Below are 19,671 nucleotides of genomic sequence, written 5' to 3' on the forward strand. Positions count from 1 at the left end.
ATGGTAGTTACAGCAGAGGAAGCGTAATCTCGCTGTAACCTGTCATCTACAGCGTAATCTCGCGAGATTACACTTCCTCTGCTGTAACTACCACAGAGACAGTAACGCAGTGCAGAGATTGTGAATAGACATCCCGTGTAATGTCTATTCACTGTCTAAACACTTCAGTATTGTTAATGTGTTAGGGTATGTGCACACACACTAATTACGTCCGTGATTGACGGACGTATTTCGGCCGCAAGTCCCGGACCGAACACAGTGCAGGGAGCCGGGCTCCTAGCATCATACTTATGTACGATGCTAGGAGTCCCTGCCTCGCTGCAGGACCACTGTCACGTACTGAAAACATGATTACAGTACGGGACAGTTGTCCTGCAGCGAGGCAGAGACTCCTAGCATCGTACATAAGTATGATGCTAGGAGCCCGGCTCCCTGCACTGTGTTCGGTCCGGGACTTGCGGCCGAAATACGTCCGTCAATCACGGACGTAATTAGTGTGTGTGCACATACCCTTAGTATAAGACAGTACATAGCGATCTAAAAGAATCCCTATGCGCTGTCTAATTAAATGGAGAGGAGTGCACGACGCTGAATGGTCAGCATCATACACTCCTCTGTACAACGCCCACTTGGTCTAAAGTAAAAACACGCCCACTTGGGCATTAAGCAACTCATTAGCATAAATCGAAAATCCCTAATAAAGTGGTGAAAACAGATCCTTTTTTTAAATAAAAAGCATTACTGTCACCTACATTATAGCGCCCATCTCCTTATATAGGAGATAGGGCACTTATAATGTGGTGACAGAGTCTCTTTAAGAGCGCTCATTCTCTTAGCAGGAGCGGTTACTAACAGCTCCTGTACTTAGAGCAGCCTGCTGACTATAGCGGAGCTTGGAGAAAACGCAGACCCCAGCTGTTTAACCCTTTGATCACCACGGTCCGTGACCACAGTATGGTCAAAGGGTACTCCCCTCTTCGATCGAGTCACCAGAAATCGGAGAGTGGTGTAACCCTCTGCAGTCAGCCCTCGGTACCTAGAAAGGAAACCAGGGCTGTCGTCTTTTTCATAAGCCTGCTGTCAGGGTACACTAAGAGATGCTTTAAAAGAAGCCTGTGTCATAGTATAATGACACTGTATAATGTATCAGGATTCACGAGTATGCCAACAAAAAGAAAAACATAATAAAGAAATGTTCACAAAAAGAGTTATTATTCAGCATAAAATATATTTTATTGCCCATACATTACATAAAAACAAAAAACAAACACATATTAGGAATCTGCACGACTGTAATAACCTGAAGAGTTAATTTAACAGGTTATTTAAAGTGAAACGTATAAAAAAGACAATGCTGAAAATCACTTTTTTCCATACTCACGCCACAAAATAAATGAAACAGTAATTTATTTGTGCTGTCAAATGGCGTAGGAAAAAAAATTCAATTTCTCCCACAAAACAAGGCCTCGTTAATGAAAAAAATACAAAAGTAATGGCTGCTGAAAAGCAGAGGTGCAACAATGAAAAAACGTAGCTGGCCATTAAAGACTATATACACCTTTGAACTGAAATTGTATTTATTGTTCATTTGCTTCCTAAATGCAAAATTAAAAGGAGCAACTTTCCATGTCTGCATTCCCAAGCTGACTGTATACCGCACTCTACACCTCTTTAATGTATGCTGCACTTCGTTTTTAAACTGCTGCCTTGTTTGTACGCTTTAAAAAAGACTCCATCTTGATTCTTAGATTTCCCCAGCTTTCTCTTCCCCTCTGCTTTGCCATAAATATCATGATGCTTCAGCACGGCATCACATGACCAATTAAAGACCATACCATTTCTGCATGCTGGGGGACACAGTGATTATCATCTCTCTATATTCTCTTAAATAAGCTCAGAAACAATAAGTATAAAGACAGGGAGGCTGCACTATATTCTTCTACATTATACCTGTGTGACATGAACATGTCTAAGTATCAGTGGTAGCTGATGATAGAAGTTTCTGTCCCCCCTGTGCAAAACTATTGTGGTACAGGAACTGCTGAAGCCTGTGATGGGTGACACGTAGATCTCCATAGAATCAAGTAGAGCAGGGGTAGACAAAGACAGCAGAGGGCCCCTGTGCAAGAACACTCAGCAAAGGGCACCCCCTTAAGTTTGCTTATACAGTGACAGTGGGCCCCTTTACCAAGTGGGCCACTGTGCAGCTGCACAGGTTGCACCAGTGTTATGTCCGCCCCTGAAGTAGAGAAAGCGTGTCACCGAGCCTGATTCACACTGCTGCTAAGCTACAATCCCAGTCTGATATATAGAGATAGATGCAGCAAGAAAAATAACAGGTGAGAGACTGACACATGGAATACCATAATGGTACACATGGGAAAGTTTAGTTTTGGTCGGAGTCTCAATTTAAGCAACTTTCTAAATAATCTTCACTAAAATTAGTTTGGGGCCTAAATCCTCCTTACATGTTCCCTTTAAGACTCACATGTTGGCAGTACACTTGGTATATATCTTACAAAGAATTTTAACAGAAATGTAATGGCTATAGTGGTTACCATAGCGTTTACAGCAAGAAATTTAACATTTTTTCTAAGGACATTCAGATATCCATGTGTAAACTTTGTCCCCTTTTCAGTGTTTTACCTTCATAATCTGACACTATAATAGCTTACATTCCAAGAATACTTTCCTATTAACAGGAAAAGCGATTATGCCATATGATGTTGTTGAAAGTATGCGATTAAGGGACCGTAAAATGTGTCAAATTGATTGATATGCGCTTTGTTTTGGCTTAAATATTTGTGTGTGTATTTCAGCCAAAAGTTGGCTTAAAGGAAGAGAAATTTGTGTAACATGTCTAGCAAGCTGCCCCAAATGCAGGGCCGGACTGCCCATCTGGCAATTGCCAGATGGGCCAGTGTACGCTGTGGGCCGCTCCCTGCTCACCTCTTCCTCTCACTGAGTAGCTCTAGCCTGTCATCATGCCGCTCTGCTGTGTTGCGCACTGGCCTCTGAACCAAGCAAGCATCCTGCTGCCAAGCCAGTGTTGCTAGCTGTCATAAATGTATTTTTCACGGCCGTGTCCCGGCCCCTCCTCCTCAAGCACTGACACGGCTCCTCAGTTCTCTGTCTTTGTTCTAAGCCCCGGCTCCTCATTTAGTAACAGTATGGGGTATTATTCAGTCACTATGTGATTAAGATGTGGCTGTATTATCCAGTAACAGTATGGTGGTATTATTCAGTCACTGTGGTTATGATGTGGCGGTATTATCCAGTAACAGTATGGTGGTATTATTCAGTCACTGTGGTAATGGTGTGGGGGTATTATTCAGTAACAGTATGCGGGTATTATTCAGTCACTATGTGGTTGGGATGTGGAGGTATTATTACGGTAACAGTATGGCGGTATTATTCTGTCACTATGTAGTCATGGTGTGGCGGTGTTATTTGGACCTTATAATGTATTATTATTGGTAATATTGGTTTTATTATAGTGAGTTGTGTTCTCTAACAGTATGGGGTTATTAGTCAGTCACTATGTGGTTATGTTGAGGCGGTATTATTCAGTAACAGTATGGGGGTATTAGTCAGTAACAGTATGGGGTTATTAGTCAGTAACAGTATGGGGTTATTAGTCAGTCACTATATGGTTATGTTCTGGCGGTATTATTCAGTAACGGTATGTAGGTAATATTTCATCTGGTACTTAATTACTCTGGTTTTTTTAAGGGATTATCCAGGGCTTTAAAACTAATGGCCTGTTCTTACGATAGGCCATCAATATCAGATCGGTGGGGGTCTGACTCTTGGCACACCTGCCGATCAGGTGCCTTCATTGTTTATCAGGCACAGATCTGTAGTTTTAGTATAGTAGCAGCTGTACCTGGTATTACATCTCTGAGCAGCTCAGTCCCAGTCAAGTCAATCAAAACCGTCTCATAACCTACAAGCTGACAAACATATTTCACATTCACCACATAGCAAGTGGGCCTGTGTTCTATCAAATGCCAGGGCTGAATTTCAGTCCCAGTCTGGCCCTGCCCAAATGTATCATGCAACGTGCACCATTTTGATAAATTTGGCATAATTTGGGCCATTTTCACAACTTCCTAATTGCAACACTATTGATAAGTCTTCCTGATTATCTTTTATATTCCGAATAATAACCCCTTATTTTGCTACCACAGTAAAGCAACCCTCCAGTCCAAATAAAAAATTTGCCTATACATTGCAAATATATAGTCAACATACCTGATGCCCTGCTCCTGAACAATCGGTTCTCCGTTCCTGTCCCTTGTTTTCTGCTCCCCAAAAGACCACTGTAGTCTCAGACTTTGTTATGGAGAGCCTCTGTGGAAGTCTATGAAACGACTGCACCCTCTCCACTGCCCTCCGATGGACTAGCACTATGTTTGCAATGTATAGTGCAAATATTTATTTGGACTGGAAGGTCGCTTTAACCACTTCAGGATTGAGCCTGTTTTGGTATTGAGGATGAAGCCGATTTGTTCAAATCTGACATGTGTTAGTTTATGTGGTAATAACTTGGGAATGCGTTTACCTATCCAAGTGATTGTGAGATTGTTTTCTCGTGACATCCCGTACTTTGTTCGTGGAAAAATGTGGTCGATAAATTCAGTATTTATTTATGAAAAACACAGAAATGTTGAAAAAATTTGCCTTTTTCTAAATTTAAATTTATCTGCTTGTAAAACAGATAGTAATACCACACAAAATAAGTACTCGTTTACATTTCCCATATGTCTACTTTATGTTTGCATCGTTTTTCGAACGTCCCCTTATTTTTCTAGGAGGTTACAAGGCTTAGAACTTTAGTAGCAATTTCTCACATTTTCAAGAAAATTTCAAAAGGCTATTTTTTTTAAGGGACCAGTTCAGTTCTCAAGTGACTTAGAGGGCCTTATAATTTAGAAAGACCACATAATTCACCCTATTTTAAAAACTGCACCCTCAAAGTATTCAAAACCGCATTCAGAAAGTTTCTTAACCCTTTAGGCGTCACAGGAATTAAAGCAAAATATTAGGTAAAATTTACAAATTTCTTTTTTTTTGCCGAAATTCATGCGTAATAAAAAAATTTCTGAAACACAGACGGTTTTACCAAAGAAACGCAACTCAACATTTCTGCAGTTCTTAGAAATATCCCACATGTGGCCCTAGTGTGCTAATGGACTGAAACAGTGTATTTTGGGGCCTCCTTTTTTTAGAATATATTATAGGCACCATGTCAGATTGGAAGAGGTCTTGTGGTGCCAAAACAGTGGAAAACCCGCAAAAGTGAGCCCATTTTGGAAACTACACCCCCGAAGAAATTTATCTAGTGGTATAATCAGCATTTTGAACCCACAGGATTTTTGATAAATTTATTGGAATAAGTCTGTGAAAATGAAAATCTACATTTTTTTCTTAAGAAACTTAAGACATTTTTTATTTTTACAAGGAACAAAGAATAAAAAGCCCGCCATCATTTGTAAAGCAATTTTTCCTGGTTATGGCAATAACCCATATGTAGTCATACACTGCTGTTTCACAAACGGCAGGGTTTAAAAGGGAAGGCGCGGTATTTGGCCTTTGTAGGTCAAATTTAGCTGGAATGTTTTTCGGGTGTCATGTCGCATTTGCAAAGTCCCTGAGGGACCAAAACAGTGGAAACACCCCAAAAGTGACCCCATTTGGAAAACCACACCCCTTAAGAAATCTATCTAGGGGTAGAGTGACCATTTAGACCTCACAGTTCTTTTGCATAATTTATTAGAATTTTACCCGTGAAAATGAATATCAACATTTTTTCCAATAAAATCTTGAATTTTTTCATTTTCACAAAGGATAAAAGGAGAAAAAGCACCTCAACATTTGTAAAGCAATTTTTCAAGAGTGCGGCAATACCCCACACTCCAAAGAGCCATAACATTTTTCTTTTTCCGTCAATAGAGTGGTGTGAGGGATTATTTTTTGCAGGAGGAGTTGTAGTTTCTATTGACACTATTTAACCCCTTAACGCTCAGCGACGTACTATTCCGTCATGCTGACCACCCCGTTCGCGCTCAGTGACGAATAGTACGTCGCGGGAGTAACGGCCATTTCGGCCGTCTTTCTGACACATACAGGAGCTGTGACAGCTGCTGTCTCGTACAGCAGTTGCCTCAGCTCCTATAGCGGGGACCGATTGCTATGTCCCTGCTCATTAACCCCTTAAAAGCAGCATTCAATAGCGATCGCAACTTTTTAGGGGTTAAGCTACCATCGCCGGCCTGCTACATGATACGCATGTAGTGCAGTGTATTAGAATTGTGATCAGGGCCTCCTGCCCTCAAGTCCCCTAGTGGGACAAAGTAACAAAGTAAAAAAAAGTTAAAAAAAGATGTGTAAAAATAATAAACGTAAAAATCCCCTTTTTTCCCTTATCAGTCCTTTATTATTAATAAAAATATATAAACAAACAAATAAACTACACATAATTGGTATCGCCGCGTCCGTAACGGCCTGAGCTACAAAATAATGTAATAATAATTTATCCCGCGCAGTGAACGCCGTAAAAGAAAATAATAATAAACCGTACCAGAATCACAATTGTTTGGTCACTTCACCTCCCAAAAAATTGAATAAAAAGAGATCAAAAAATCGCATTTACCTAAAAATTGTACTGATCGAAACTACAATTCGTTACGCAAAAAACATGTCCGCGCACGGCTTTCTTGATGGAAAAATAAAAAAGTTCTGGCTCGTAGAATATGGTAACATAAAAAGTCAATGATTTATTACAAAAAATATTTTATTGTGCAAACGCCATAAGACATAAAAAATCTATAAACACATGGTATTGCCATAATCGTATCACCCCGCAGAATAAAATGAATGTCATTTATAGCGCACGGTGAACGCTGTAAAAAAAAATAGAATAAAAAACCAATAGTAGAATTGCTGTTTTTTAGTCACAATGCCACTTAAAAATAGAATAAAACATGATCAAAAAGACGCATGCACCTCATGAAAACTACAATGAATTCCTCAAGGTGTCTAGTTTCCAAAATGGGGTCACTTTTGGGGGGTTTCCACTGTTTTGGCACCACAAGACCTCTTCAAACCGGACATGGTGCCTAATAAAAAGGAGGCCTCAAAATCCACTAGGTGTTCCTTTGCTTCGGAGGTCGGTGCTTCAGTCCCTTAGTGCACTAGGGCCACATGTGGGATATTTTTTAAAACTGCAGAATCTGGGCAATAAGAATTGAGTTGCGTTTCTCTGGTAAAACCTTTTGTGTTATAGAAAAAAATGGTATAACAAGGATTTTCTGACAAAAATAAATAAATGTAAATTTCACCTCTACTTTGCTCTAAATTCCCGTGAAAAACCTAAAGGGTTCATAAACTTTCTAAATGCTGTTGTAAATACTTTGAGGGGTCTAGTTTCTAAAATGGGGTGTTTGATGGGGGTGTCTAATATATGGGCCCCTCAAAGCAACTTCAGAACTGAACTGGAACCTAAAAAAAAATAAAAAATGAGGCAATACTTCGCTTCTCCTAATGAGCATTGCCTACTCCAAGATGACCCCAGTTTTGACCGTTTGTATAAACGGAGACCCCTATTAGACCGTTTCAGTGCCCGGTTTTCCCAAGCATACACCACCGAGACGTGTATTTCTGTTGATGAGTCCCTGGTACATTTTAAAGGGAGGCTTCAATTCCGCCAGTACCTGCCGGGTAACAGGGCAAGGTATGGCGTGAAGATGTATAAGCTGTGCGAGAGTGCATCAGGGTATACCTACAAATTTAGGATATATGAAGGAATGGACACCAGTATTCCACCCCAGAATGCCCCCCCTTGCTGAGAGATAATGCAAAAATTGTGTGGTATTTGGTGCACCCACTGCTGGACCAGGGTTACCACCTCTACATGGATAATTTTTATACCAGCGTCCCACTCTTCCTGTGCCTCGCTTCCAGAAGTACCTTGGCATGCTGCACTGCTAGAGGAATTCTGAGAGGCCTCCCTAAGTCTCTGCTTGGGCAAACACTCAGAAGGGGTGAGAGCAGGGCATATTCTAGCAGCAACATATTGTGTGTCAAGTACAAGGACAAGAGAGATGTCCTTGTATTGACAACAATACATGGCCACACCAGTACTCATGCACCAGTAAGAGGTACCAGTACAGAGACCCCCAAACCAGACTGCATCCTGGACTACAATAGGTACATGGGAGGGGTGGACTTGTCAGATCAAGTCCTGAAGCCCTACAGCGCCATGTGGTGTGGTATAAGAAGGTGGCCGTGCACATCATACCGATGGCATTGTACAATGCGTACGTGCTACGTCGATGTACAGGCCAGACGGGAACATTCCTGGAATTTCAAGAGGTGGTTATCAAGAAACTAATTTTTAGAGACCAAGAAGGGGGGGCACCCAGTACTTCTGGAAGCGAGGCCACACGCATCGTACCAGGGCAACACTTTCCAGGAGAAGTTCCCCAAACTGGCAAGAAGGGAAAAAGTCAAAAGAGGTGCAAAGTCTGCTATAAGAGGGAGATAAGGGAGGACACAATATATCAATGTGACACATGTCCCGAAAAACTAAGGCTCTGTATGAAAGAGTGTTTTAAAATGTATCATACATCCCTTGATTTTTAATCTACCCAAGTTTTACTTACCCTGATGCACTCCGCACAGCATATCCCCCCCTTGTCTTTCCCTTCTGAGCCCTGCTGCGTGCCCAGGCAGCTGATAACTGCCACATTGAGGGTATTGTAATACCTGTGAGAACCCACACTACAGTTTATGGGGTGTATGTCTCCGGCCGTTACTCCCGTGACGTACTATTAGGTCATCGAGCGCGAACGATACAGTTACCATGACCTAATAGTACGTCCAGGAGCGGGAAGGGATTAAGGGTGTAGTTTTTAAAACGGGTCACTTCTTGGAGGTTTCAACTGTACTGGTATCTCAGGGGCTTCTGCATACATGAATTCGCACCAGAAAATCCCCAGTAGGCCAAATGGTGGTCCTTTCCTTTTGAGCCCTCCCATGGGCCCAAACGGAAGTTTATCACCAGAAATGGGGTATTGCCGCACTCAGGACAAATTGAGCAAAATGGGGTATTTTATTTCTTGTGAAAATAAGAAATTTTCAGCCAAAACTACATATTATTGGAAAAAATAAATTTTGTTTTAATTCCCAGCCCAATTCAAACAAGTTCTGTGAAGAAACTATGGGGTCTAAATGGTCACATTACCCATAAATGAATTCCTTGAGGGGTTTAGTTTCCAAAATGGGGTCACTTCTAGTGGGTTTCCATTGCTTTGATACCTCTGGGGCTCTGCAAATGCGACATGGCACCTGAAAACGAATCCAGCAAAATCTGAACTCCAAAGAACAAACAGCGCTCCTTCCCTTCTGAGGCCTCCCATGGGCCCAAATGGCAGTTTATCGCCACAAATGGGGCATTGCTGCACTCAGGAGAAATTGGGCAACAAAATGGGGTATTTTGTTCCCTGTGAAAATAAGAAATTTTGATGAAAAATGACATCTTATTGGAAAAAATTAAATTTTTTTAATTTCACAGCCCAATTCAAATACGTGCTGTGTAAAAACTGTGGGGTCAAAATGGTAACAACAGCCATAAATTAATTCCTTGAGGGGTGTAGTTTTTGAAATGGGGTTACTTTTGGGGGATTCCTACTGTTTTGGCACCTCAACACCTCTTCAAACCTGGCATGCTGCCTAAAATATATTCTAATAAAAAAAAGAGGCCTTATGCACTAGGTGCTTCTTTGCTTCTGGGGCTTGGGTTTCAGTCCACGAGCCCACTAGAGACACATGTGGGACATTTCTAAAAACTGCAGAATCTGGACAATACATATTTAGTAGTGTTTCTCTGGTAAAACCTTCTGTGTTGCTTTAATTTCTGTGAAATGACTGAAGGGTTAAATAAACTTTCTAAATGCTGTTTTGAATACTTTGAGGGGTCCAGTTTTCAAAATGGGGTGTTTATGGGGGTTTCTAATACATAGGCCCCTCAAAGCCACTTCGGAACCGAAAAGGTACCTTAAAAAAAGGCTTTTGAAATTTTCTTAAAAATATGAGAAATTGCTGTTTATAAGCCTTGTAACGTCCAACAAAAATGCAATTTTTTTATACATTTTCTCGAAATTTTGCAACTTTTCACCAATAAACACTGAATATATCGTCCAAATTTTACCACTAACATAAAGCCCAATGTGTCACGAGAAAACAATCTAAGAATCGCTTGGATAGGTTTAAGCATTCCGACGTTATTACCACCTAAAGTGAATTATGTCAGATTTGAAAAATGGGCTCTGAGCCTTAAGGCCCAAACTAGGCTGCGTCCTTAAGGGGTTAAAGAGATATAATAATAAAAAAAAAAAGAATTTTAAATAGTGATGCAAAATTATATTACCTATAAATTACACTGTCTGAGATCACCTAGTGGTCGGGTGGGAAAAAGTTAATCAACACAAAAGACAGGTCAAAACACAAAAATAAATATTTTTCCTCGTGTTTGACTTGTTACAACCAACCGCCCTCAACATCACTGCCCAATGATCAGCTTTCTTTGTGAGTTTTAATAAACACAAAACTAAACTTGCTGCGATTATAGAGCTTTTGTGTATTGGTAAAAAACTTGTGGCTCTAAGTCTAGGATATATTTGATGTTGTAAGAAACTTACCTGGTCATGGTCCAGCATTGGCTATAAGCCAAGCAAATACCATTTTATGCTTGCAGGATGGGGGAAGATCAGGATGGTGGGAACTGCATATTGGCAATTCTAAATTGGAGCAACCAAATATAGGTAACTTCCATGCTCCTATCTAGTGCAAGTTTTAGAGCTCAATCCCTAGTTCTAGTCCTTCTGTCAGTTTGAATCGATAAATTGACTTGACCAGTAAGTTTCCCCCAAATTGTTTCTGATCATTATTCAGGTATTATATCTCAACTGCAATTGATCTTCTACCTAGAAACCTCATTTTGTCTTGCGCTGCTTCGCTTGCCCAATTAAGATTCTGTCCTCCGATTTTGAATTGATCTCTGTTGATGACAAAGCTAGACAACTTTTTTTCCCATTGCCACCAGCAGCTATTTATTCCAGTGGCTGTTTCTTTGCATTAGTTCCTATTTAGCTTATCCAGAACCACCTCACACAGCAGTCAGGCCAGTAGTGTACCTAGAAATTAACCTAAATTACCAGAAAATTGGGGCTCTACAGAATTGTACAATCCGGTTGAGTTCTTTCTCTGGAAATAACTGCGGCCAGAGAGCAATTAAACACTATTTTTAATTAGAAATATAGTACCATTTGCAAACCGCTATAGTAAAGTATATCAATAACAAGACAATGCACTGTGACATGAAGTGCCAAACTTTTCTCAATTTTTTTAGGAAACAGCAGATATATTATGAATCACAACGGATAAACTTTATCAGCAAAAGTCTGTAGTCAAAGTTAAAACAAAACTTAAAATATCTATAGTGATGTACATTCATCAGAAATAAACACAAAATAACTGAATGCATTAACTATTCACTCTCTAAAGCCATAGTCACAGGTCACAAAATTTGTTCTACTATGGTACCTGAAAAATTCCTTTTTATCAATGGTGATTTTACATGAGCATTTTACCGTGGATTACACCAGTCACAATAAAATGGACAGACAGGGCATGGTGCAGATTTCAATTTCTGTAGAATGCATCCACAGGTATGACTGTGCTTTGTTGGGGATATTTTGATGAGGACATGCGAAATTGACAGCAGTTAGAAACTCGAGTCTGTGTGGGGTAGGTCTCGATCAGCTTTGTATATACCATTCGGCCATAACATTAAAGAGGCTCTGTCACCAGTTTATAACTGTCCTATCTACTACCTAATCTAATAGGCGCTTTGATGTAGATAACCACTGTGTTTTTTTTAATTAACATTAACATTTTAAGATTTATGCAAATTTGTTCTTAATGCCCAACTGGGCGTTTTTTTACTTTTCACCAAGTGGGCGTTGACCAATCAGTGTCATACACTTCTATTCATTCCAGCCCAGCTTGATCCACAGCACAGCATGATCTCGCGATATCACGCTGTGATGGGACTTCCATCTACAGGTTCTTCACCTGAGCGACGGAAGAGTAAACAAACATCGCCTCCAGCCGTGCCAGGACGTTTATCTGAATCTGCAGCGGCTGGAGGCGGTGTCTGTTCAGTCTTCTATCTCTCCGGTGAAGTACCTGCAGGATGAAGTGACGTCACAGCATGATCTCGCTGTGCTGTGGATCAAGCTGGGCTGGAATGAAGAGAAGTGTATGACGCGGATTGGTCAGCGGCATACACTTTTCTTTACTATGCCCTTTTGGTGAAAAGTAAAAAAAATGCCCACTTTAGCATTAAAGTGTAGCTAAACATTTGACAAATTTCTGACATGTCATAGTGACATGTCAGAATTTTGGATTGGTGGGGGTCTGAGCACTAAGAGACCCCCACCAATCGCTTCGTGTTTGTTCGGCTTTTTCTGGAAATGCAAGCTTAAAGAGGCTCTGTCACCACATTATAAGTGCCCTATCTCCTACATAAGGAGATTGGCGCTATAATGTAGGTGACAGTAATGCTTTTTATTTAAAAAAACGATCTATTTTTACCACTTTATTAGCGTTTTTTAGATTTATGCTAATGAGTTGCTTAATGCCCAACTGGGCATATTTTTACTTTAGACCAAGTGGGCGTTGTACAGGGGAGTGTATGACACTGACCAATCAGCATCATGCACTCCTCTCCATTCATTTACACAGCGCATAGGGATCCTGTTAGATCCTTATGTGCTGTCTTATACTTACACATTAACAATACTGAAGTGTTTAGACAGTGAATAGACATTCCACGGGATGTCTATTCACAATCTCTGCACTTCGTTAAGGTTTCTATGGTAGTTACAGCCGAGGAAGCGTAACCTCGTTGTAACCTGTCATTTACCGCGTAATCTCGCGACATTACGCGTCCTCTGCTGTAACTACCACAGACAGCGTAACAAAGTGCAGAGATTGTGAATAGACATCCCGTGGAATGTCTATTCACTGTCTAAACACTTCAGTATTGTTAATGTGTTAGTATAAGACAGCACATAAGGATCGAACAGGATCCCTATGCGCTGTGTAAATGAATGGAGAGGAGTGCATGATGCGGATTGGTCAGCGTCATACACTCCCCTGTACAACGCCCACTTGGTCTAAAGTAAAAATACGCCCACTTGGGCATTAAGCAACTCATTAGCATAAATCAAAAAACGCTAAGAAAGAGGTAAAAATAGATCGTTTTTTTAAAATAAAAAGCATTACTGTCACCTACATTATAGCGCCGATCTCCTTATCTAGGAGATAGGGCACTTATAATGTGGTGACAGAGCCTTTTTAAGACTGTGTTCACATCAGCGTTGACTTTCCATTGAGGGGTTCCGTCTGAGGTTTCTGTCATTGGAACCCCTCAACGGAAAGGCAAACGGTGACACGATTCCATTATTTTTGACGGAATTAATAGCGGTCGACTTCCTCAATGGAAAGTCAATGCTAATGTAAACCTAATTTATGTCAGCAAAAGGACAAGAAAACAAAGCAACAGTTACAACATTCAAAAAATGGGCAGAAGTACTACAGAGGCAGAGGCTACGCAGCACAAATCCTACAAACACACACCAGATTTACAATTTGTTAACAATGCGCTTAACGCATGCGTAAACATAATGTGTTAATTGTCACCTGATTCCTTCTCTGCTGCTGTGCAAAGGAAGAGAGAAAAAATAAAGAAATCAATTAGAAGGTCAAGTGGGTAGATAAAAAGTTTGATATACGATACAAATGTGCTAGGAAGGGGGTCAAACATAAAAAATATCAGTCAAGGCACCTATTCTGCATTTAATGCCAGAATCAAGGAGTATCTTTGTAAATGTTGAAGGGGTTTTTTTTGTTTTGTATTTTAATTAAAAAAAATGTGTACTCTGCAATAGATACATGTATCTTGGTTTACAGGGTTGTCTGCAACTAGAGCAAAAGGTCTGCATTTTCCCGAAATATCACTACTGTTGTACATTGGCTGTGTGTGGCGTTGCAGCTCAGACCACTTCACTTGAGCATTGTAGCTGTCAATAGTGGTTTGTAAGGACAATCATCACCAACCCTTACATAATTTTGCCAATTTTATGAATCTCAAACTAATCTTAAAAAAAAAAAGCCTCTTTAATGCAAAAATGCACAAGTTGTAATTGTGCATTTTGTTAACATGTCATTTTTTATACAGATGTAGATATCTTTAACTTGACTGATAAATTGCTGCAGCGTGATATCACACAACAAAAGCCATTGAAAAAGTAATTGAAAAAGTCAACATAAGGGATCTAGACACTGTTTATTTAATGTGTTAAAAGTCAAGGTAAAGACGGCTACATCTGTATGTACAGGTTTTATATTTCCCAAATTTAAATATATAAATGCAATAAATATAAATAAAGATTGGTTTCAGTGAACTAAGCTAAATGTTATCATTATTTATTCTAACATTTTAATTTCTTTTTAGAAATACTAGTGCTTCCAGTAGCATTTTACTCACGGCTTCTAAAAGGCAATGTTTAGAGCACTCCATATACAGTAGAAGAGTTTATTTCAGTTCAGCTACAAAAAGCGAGTTAGTACTCTGTGTGACAAGGTGTGTGAAAGCAAGGAGCCCAATGGAGAAAGCTTTAAGATAGCTTTTTTCTTTTTTTTTTTCCTTCAGCCACTGTTGCCAGGGTTTAGGAAGCTGTTTCTATAGCTTTTATTGCACTTGTACTAGTAAACCGCTCGACAAAGATGAAAATTCACAGCTACCCAACTTTACCATCCAGATTAACAATAATCCGCAGAAGAGGTTCCAGCATAGATCAGACTTTTACCAGTTACAGGAATCTAGGTCTGTCCAAACACAAGCTGGAAGTTCTTTTGAAACAAAAGTTCTAAATCACAGAATAGAACAAAAAATAAAAAAGGGAAAATTTTGTTGATATCATTTGTAATTTTTTAAATCAATGTACCACAAGTCAGATAGCCTTGCTTATATTCAACTGAACAGAATTAGGTTTGTGAAAGTGGAGCGGTTTATTGGGAACAAAACTTTAGTTTGCATCAGACTTCTTCGCAGTTCCGTTTGTTCAATTCCAACAGGTAGCCATTGCTCTTTGACAGCCAGTATAGCGTAACATTTTGCGCTATTTTGTCCAATTAGAAAAGAACAGATACCTGACAGACCCATTATAAGTCAATGGGATTCATTCGAAAATAGATCCTTCATATCCATTATAGTTGCTGTAAACATTTAAACTATAAAGTCAGTTTGAAAAGATCGTATATATGATTAAACTTTAAAAAGGAAAGGTTGGCACATACAAATCAATCAGCTACTAGCCGTCAGCTTTCTAGTGCAAATTAGACAATGAAACAGTAATATATTGTTGTAAACAACTATTTTCCTTCACCCGCATTAAACTTCATAAATGAGAGAGTAATTATGCTGGAACATACATTGAACTTCATTTCCTAAACGGCAATAACAAAATATGCACTATGATTCTTTGCTAGTGGAACATGACCAAGAGGCCCACACTTTTGGATGAAATGTTTAACGTTTTGTGTAGGTTTTAGAACAGTAGGGTTATAGGCTGTCAGTGCATTATATGTTGTATATTCGTCACTGTAAAACAGATAGTATTGTTTTATAGTTGCGGTCTCTCAATCTAGAAAAAAAATAATGACTAACTCCAAATCAATAAAGCAAACAAAAAAAAAACAAAAAACTTTAAATGGCATGATATTTTTGAATCATGCCAGCACTCCCTTTATGAATTATTCCCTTGCTAGTCTATTAAACGCAGAGGATACAACCGACAGACCTTATTTTAGTCATTACTTTACATTAGATGACTATTCTCTAGACTAGGTGGAACAGAGTAGTTGTCAACGAAAGTGTAAACTCATCATGAAAGAAAAAAAAATCTGTTAATAGGAAACTACTTTCACAAGAGATGACATCTCGGAGTTCATATTTACTGCAGGCACAGTGTTGATCTCCTGAATGCATTATCATCATTACATTTTATAGCTAGTCTGGGATTACGATCCACGTAGCCACAGCTATATTCCAGCACAAAGTGGAATCATACATTGTGGATGTTGTGTACATGGACTATAAGCAAGTCATAAATAAAACAATCTTGCATTTTTTAAGCCTTTGCTGACTAAGTTATACATTTACATAGAACATATAACTTAGACAGTCATGAGGTATTACAAATAGCTTGATCTTATGTTATAGATTGCCTTTTTATTAAGGGGATGTGCGTGCTTTTCAAAAAACGAATCATAAACACAAAGTATCCTGGTAAATTAGGATAACTGGCCTTTATGGAATTCCCCTGCAACACCTGTGATATAATATCGGTTTCCATAGTGACACAACGGTCTTATTTTACCTAATTGTTACACTTTGTGTGAGAAGGAATAAGCAACTTGAAAAATTTAATTTACTGCAGTGACATATGACAAGGAAGTCTGTTAGCATTATGTCAAGTGCAGTAGAGAAAAACTACAAAAAAATGAAAAAAAAAAATTAAAGGGGTTTTCCAGGGATACAAAGTTTTTGTACTAATACTCCATGTCAAAATTAAATAAACTTCCTAATATGCATTCTGTCAAAAATCTAAACGCATTTGTTCCTTTTACCCTTCCTCTCGCCGGCCAGAAGTTCTGCTTTTCATCCTATTGTTTTTTTACTTCGACACACGCTCGTGTACAAGCATTATTATGCAGACAGACCTGTGTCGATAAGTCACGGAGTATCGACACAGGTCTGGCATTGAAGCATAAGCAAAGAATGAACAGCACGGGCATTGAGGAGGATGTGGACCAATAGGATGCCTCAAACCCGGGTAAATGTCAAAAGTCCCAGGTTTGAGGCATCCTATTGGTCCACAGCCTCCTCAATGCCCACCCTGTTCAAATCTTTGCTTACGCCTCAATGTCCGCCCCACTTTGCTTGTGTTCATGAAATTCCTCAGTGCTCGTGCGCTGCCCGCCCCGAAAATTTAGTGTCCTTGGAAAACTCCTTTAATATTAATACTAATAATACGTTGAAATTTATAGTGAACTAACAGTGTAAAGAAACAAGCGAAAAAATGAGGACAAGGAGTCACAGTGCCACAGATAATAGAAATAAGTACAACATTTTATTTAATACAATATCATACACGAAAAAAACTGTTAAAAACAATAGCGAGGATCTAAAATACAATATAGGTGTGGACCACTCAAAGAGAATGGATGTTGACACGAGGATGCTGTATAGAGCACACAATTGAAACGTGTGTGCACCAGGCAGTAGCAAAAAACCATAGGTCAGCGATATGTCATCGCAGTGTCTCACCTGTACTATAGAAGTACTGTATATAATTCACATAAGTGAAATAAAGTGCTAAGTAAAGCCCTAATATCATCAGTAAGGAGCAGAAGAGACACTAGGAGAAAACATCACACCGAACATAAGCTACTTCATTAGGTATGCACGAGTCAAAGAGAGGAAATATCCTGGCATGTTCTGTAGTGTAAGTCAAAGCCTGCCTGGGATCACAGATAACTTAGTAAGAAACAGTCTTACCCATGGAGGTGAAAACGATAAGGTGGTCCACAAATTATAGCCAATTGTAATGACGCCCTGACGTGTGTTTCGCTGGTACAGCTTCCTCAGGGGGTAAAAAAACAGTTCGTCTTAAAAAGAAGTTTGAATTAATAAACAAATAATTGAAAAATTAAAGCTAGTGTTGAAAATTTATCTTTGGGGGCGTGGTTTGGAAGCGGATGGCACCGGAAGGACACAGCAGAGCTCCGACATTGCAGTGGGACTAAACGATGCTAAAAGGATACTAACAGCGTTTTACCTTCATCAAACATGGGAATGAATGGGACAAGAGAGCCTAAGAAAATGACTGAGTTCTTTCATCCCTAAGAGAGTCCGGTCACCAAGAACAGCCCAAGGCCTCTCTCTCTAACATGGCGGCCACCTCTCCCTCAGAAAGAGCGGGGAGCGAAGAATATAAGGTAGCACTCCAACAAGCAGCGACCTAGATCACAGAGGTATCGCAGACCCGCATGCTCATCTCCCTCCGCCGCTCCCTGCAGGAAGACTCCAACATATGTTTACGATGCTGCAGGAGAATATTCAAAGTATTAAAGACCACACTACTAACTTGGAGGTAAAAATGTCTGGGCTTACTAGCTCTGACAATGATTTGACAGATAAAGTGGGTAGTTTGGAGGATGAACTAGAGAGACAGGCACTCAAGCTACCGGATGCTGAGGATTGGTCACGCCATAATAATTTCAGGCTAGGAGCAGAGCCGCACTGTCCATGAGGCGAGATGAGCTGCTCGCATCAGGCGGCGGCCTGCTGCCTCTTTCAGGGGGGGTGGCGCCACCAAAACTAGCCGCCGCCACACCCTCCTGCACTAATTGTACCTGCGTCTATAGGACGCTGATACAATTACATGCATAAGCGCTGAATGGCCGGGCAAGTTCCCGGCCTTACAATGACGCTGACTGGCAGGGCAGAATGACTTGCCCCACCAATCAGCGCCTTTCAACGATGCTAGCGGCACGATGACGTCATCGCGCCACTTCTGTTACTGAAAGGCGCTGATTGGCGGGGCGTCATTCTGCCCTGCCATTCAGTGCCTTTCGCACCGCTTGCGTCATTCAGCCCCAGCAAACCTGGTCAGAACAGAGCAGGCCTACATTGACACAGGACAGCGTGGGAACGGGATCAAGGTTAGAATGCAAAGTATTTTTTTTTCCACTTCAAAGTGTGAGTGGCATTATCTACAGCAGGGAGCTATATGTGGGGCACAATCTACAGGGGGGGGCTATATGTGGGGAGTTATCTACAGGGGTGGGCTATATGTAGAGAACTATCTACAGAGGGTGCTATATGTAGAGCGCCATCTACAGGGGAGCTATATGTAGGGCACTATCTACAGGGGGGTTATATGTAGGGCACTATCTACAGAGGGGGCTATATGTAGGACACAATCTACAGAGGGGGCTGTGTAGAGAACTATCTACAGGGGGCTGTATGTGGGGTGCTATCTACAGGGGGCTATATGTAGGGCACTATCTACAGGGGGCTCTATGGGGGGCACTATCTACAGGGAGCACCGTGTGTGTGTGTGTGTGTGGGACACAGCGTATGGTGCAATTATAAGCAGAGACATAGTGTATGGTGCTATTATAAGTAGAGACAGTGTATGGTGCTATTATAATCAGGAACACAGTGTATGGTGCTATTATAATCAGGGACACAGTGTATTGAGCTATTATATTTAGGGGCGTAGTGTGTGGTATCATGAGAATTTTATCTTCGCTTATTGGTGCAGAAATGTTTGAAACGTGAGAAGCTGAAAACATCTGAGCGGCAAATTGCAGAAATGGGCTGTGGCCGGGAGAAGTTGTCATAGAGACCTGGACCGGATGGAGAAGAAAAGAGAAAAAAAGAACTAGAATCTGAGATAGTCACCGGTGAGTCACTTAATGCAAATGTTTATTCTGCCTCTAATCAGTACTGTAGTCACTGCATGATCTGCA

General features: G+C 40.3%; 1 protein-coding gene across 11 annotated transcripts in view; it reads right to left on the reverse strand.

Annotated features, from left to right (window-relative positions):
- Positions 1 to 19,671, reverse strand: part of CADPS2 (calcium dependent secretion activator 2) — a 616,089-nt gene that overhangs the window by 171,467 nt on the left and 424,951 nt on the right. For 7 of the 11 annotated variants that reach the window (XM_075857162.1, XM_075857161.1, XM_075857165.1 and 4 more), the window contains exon 17: positions 13,771 to 13,788. The exons of the other annotated variants lie outside the window; for them this stretch is intronic. In XM_075857162.1, the coding sequence (XP_075713277.1) occupies positions 13,771 to 13,788 (18 nt within the window). The remainder of the gene's footprint in view (positions 1 to 13,770; positions 13,789 to 19,671) is intronic. 11 annotated transcript variants of the gene reach the window in all.

Source organism: Rhinoderma darwinii, chromosome 3, assembly GCF_050947455.1.
Source record: "Rhinoderma darwinii isolate aRhiDar2 chromosome 3, aRhiDar2.hap1, whole genome shotgun sequence".
In the NCBI taxonomy this organism is placed as follows: Eukaryota; Metazoa; Chordata; class Amphibia; order Anura; family Rhinodermatidae; genus Rhinoderma; species Rhinoderma darwinii.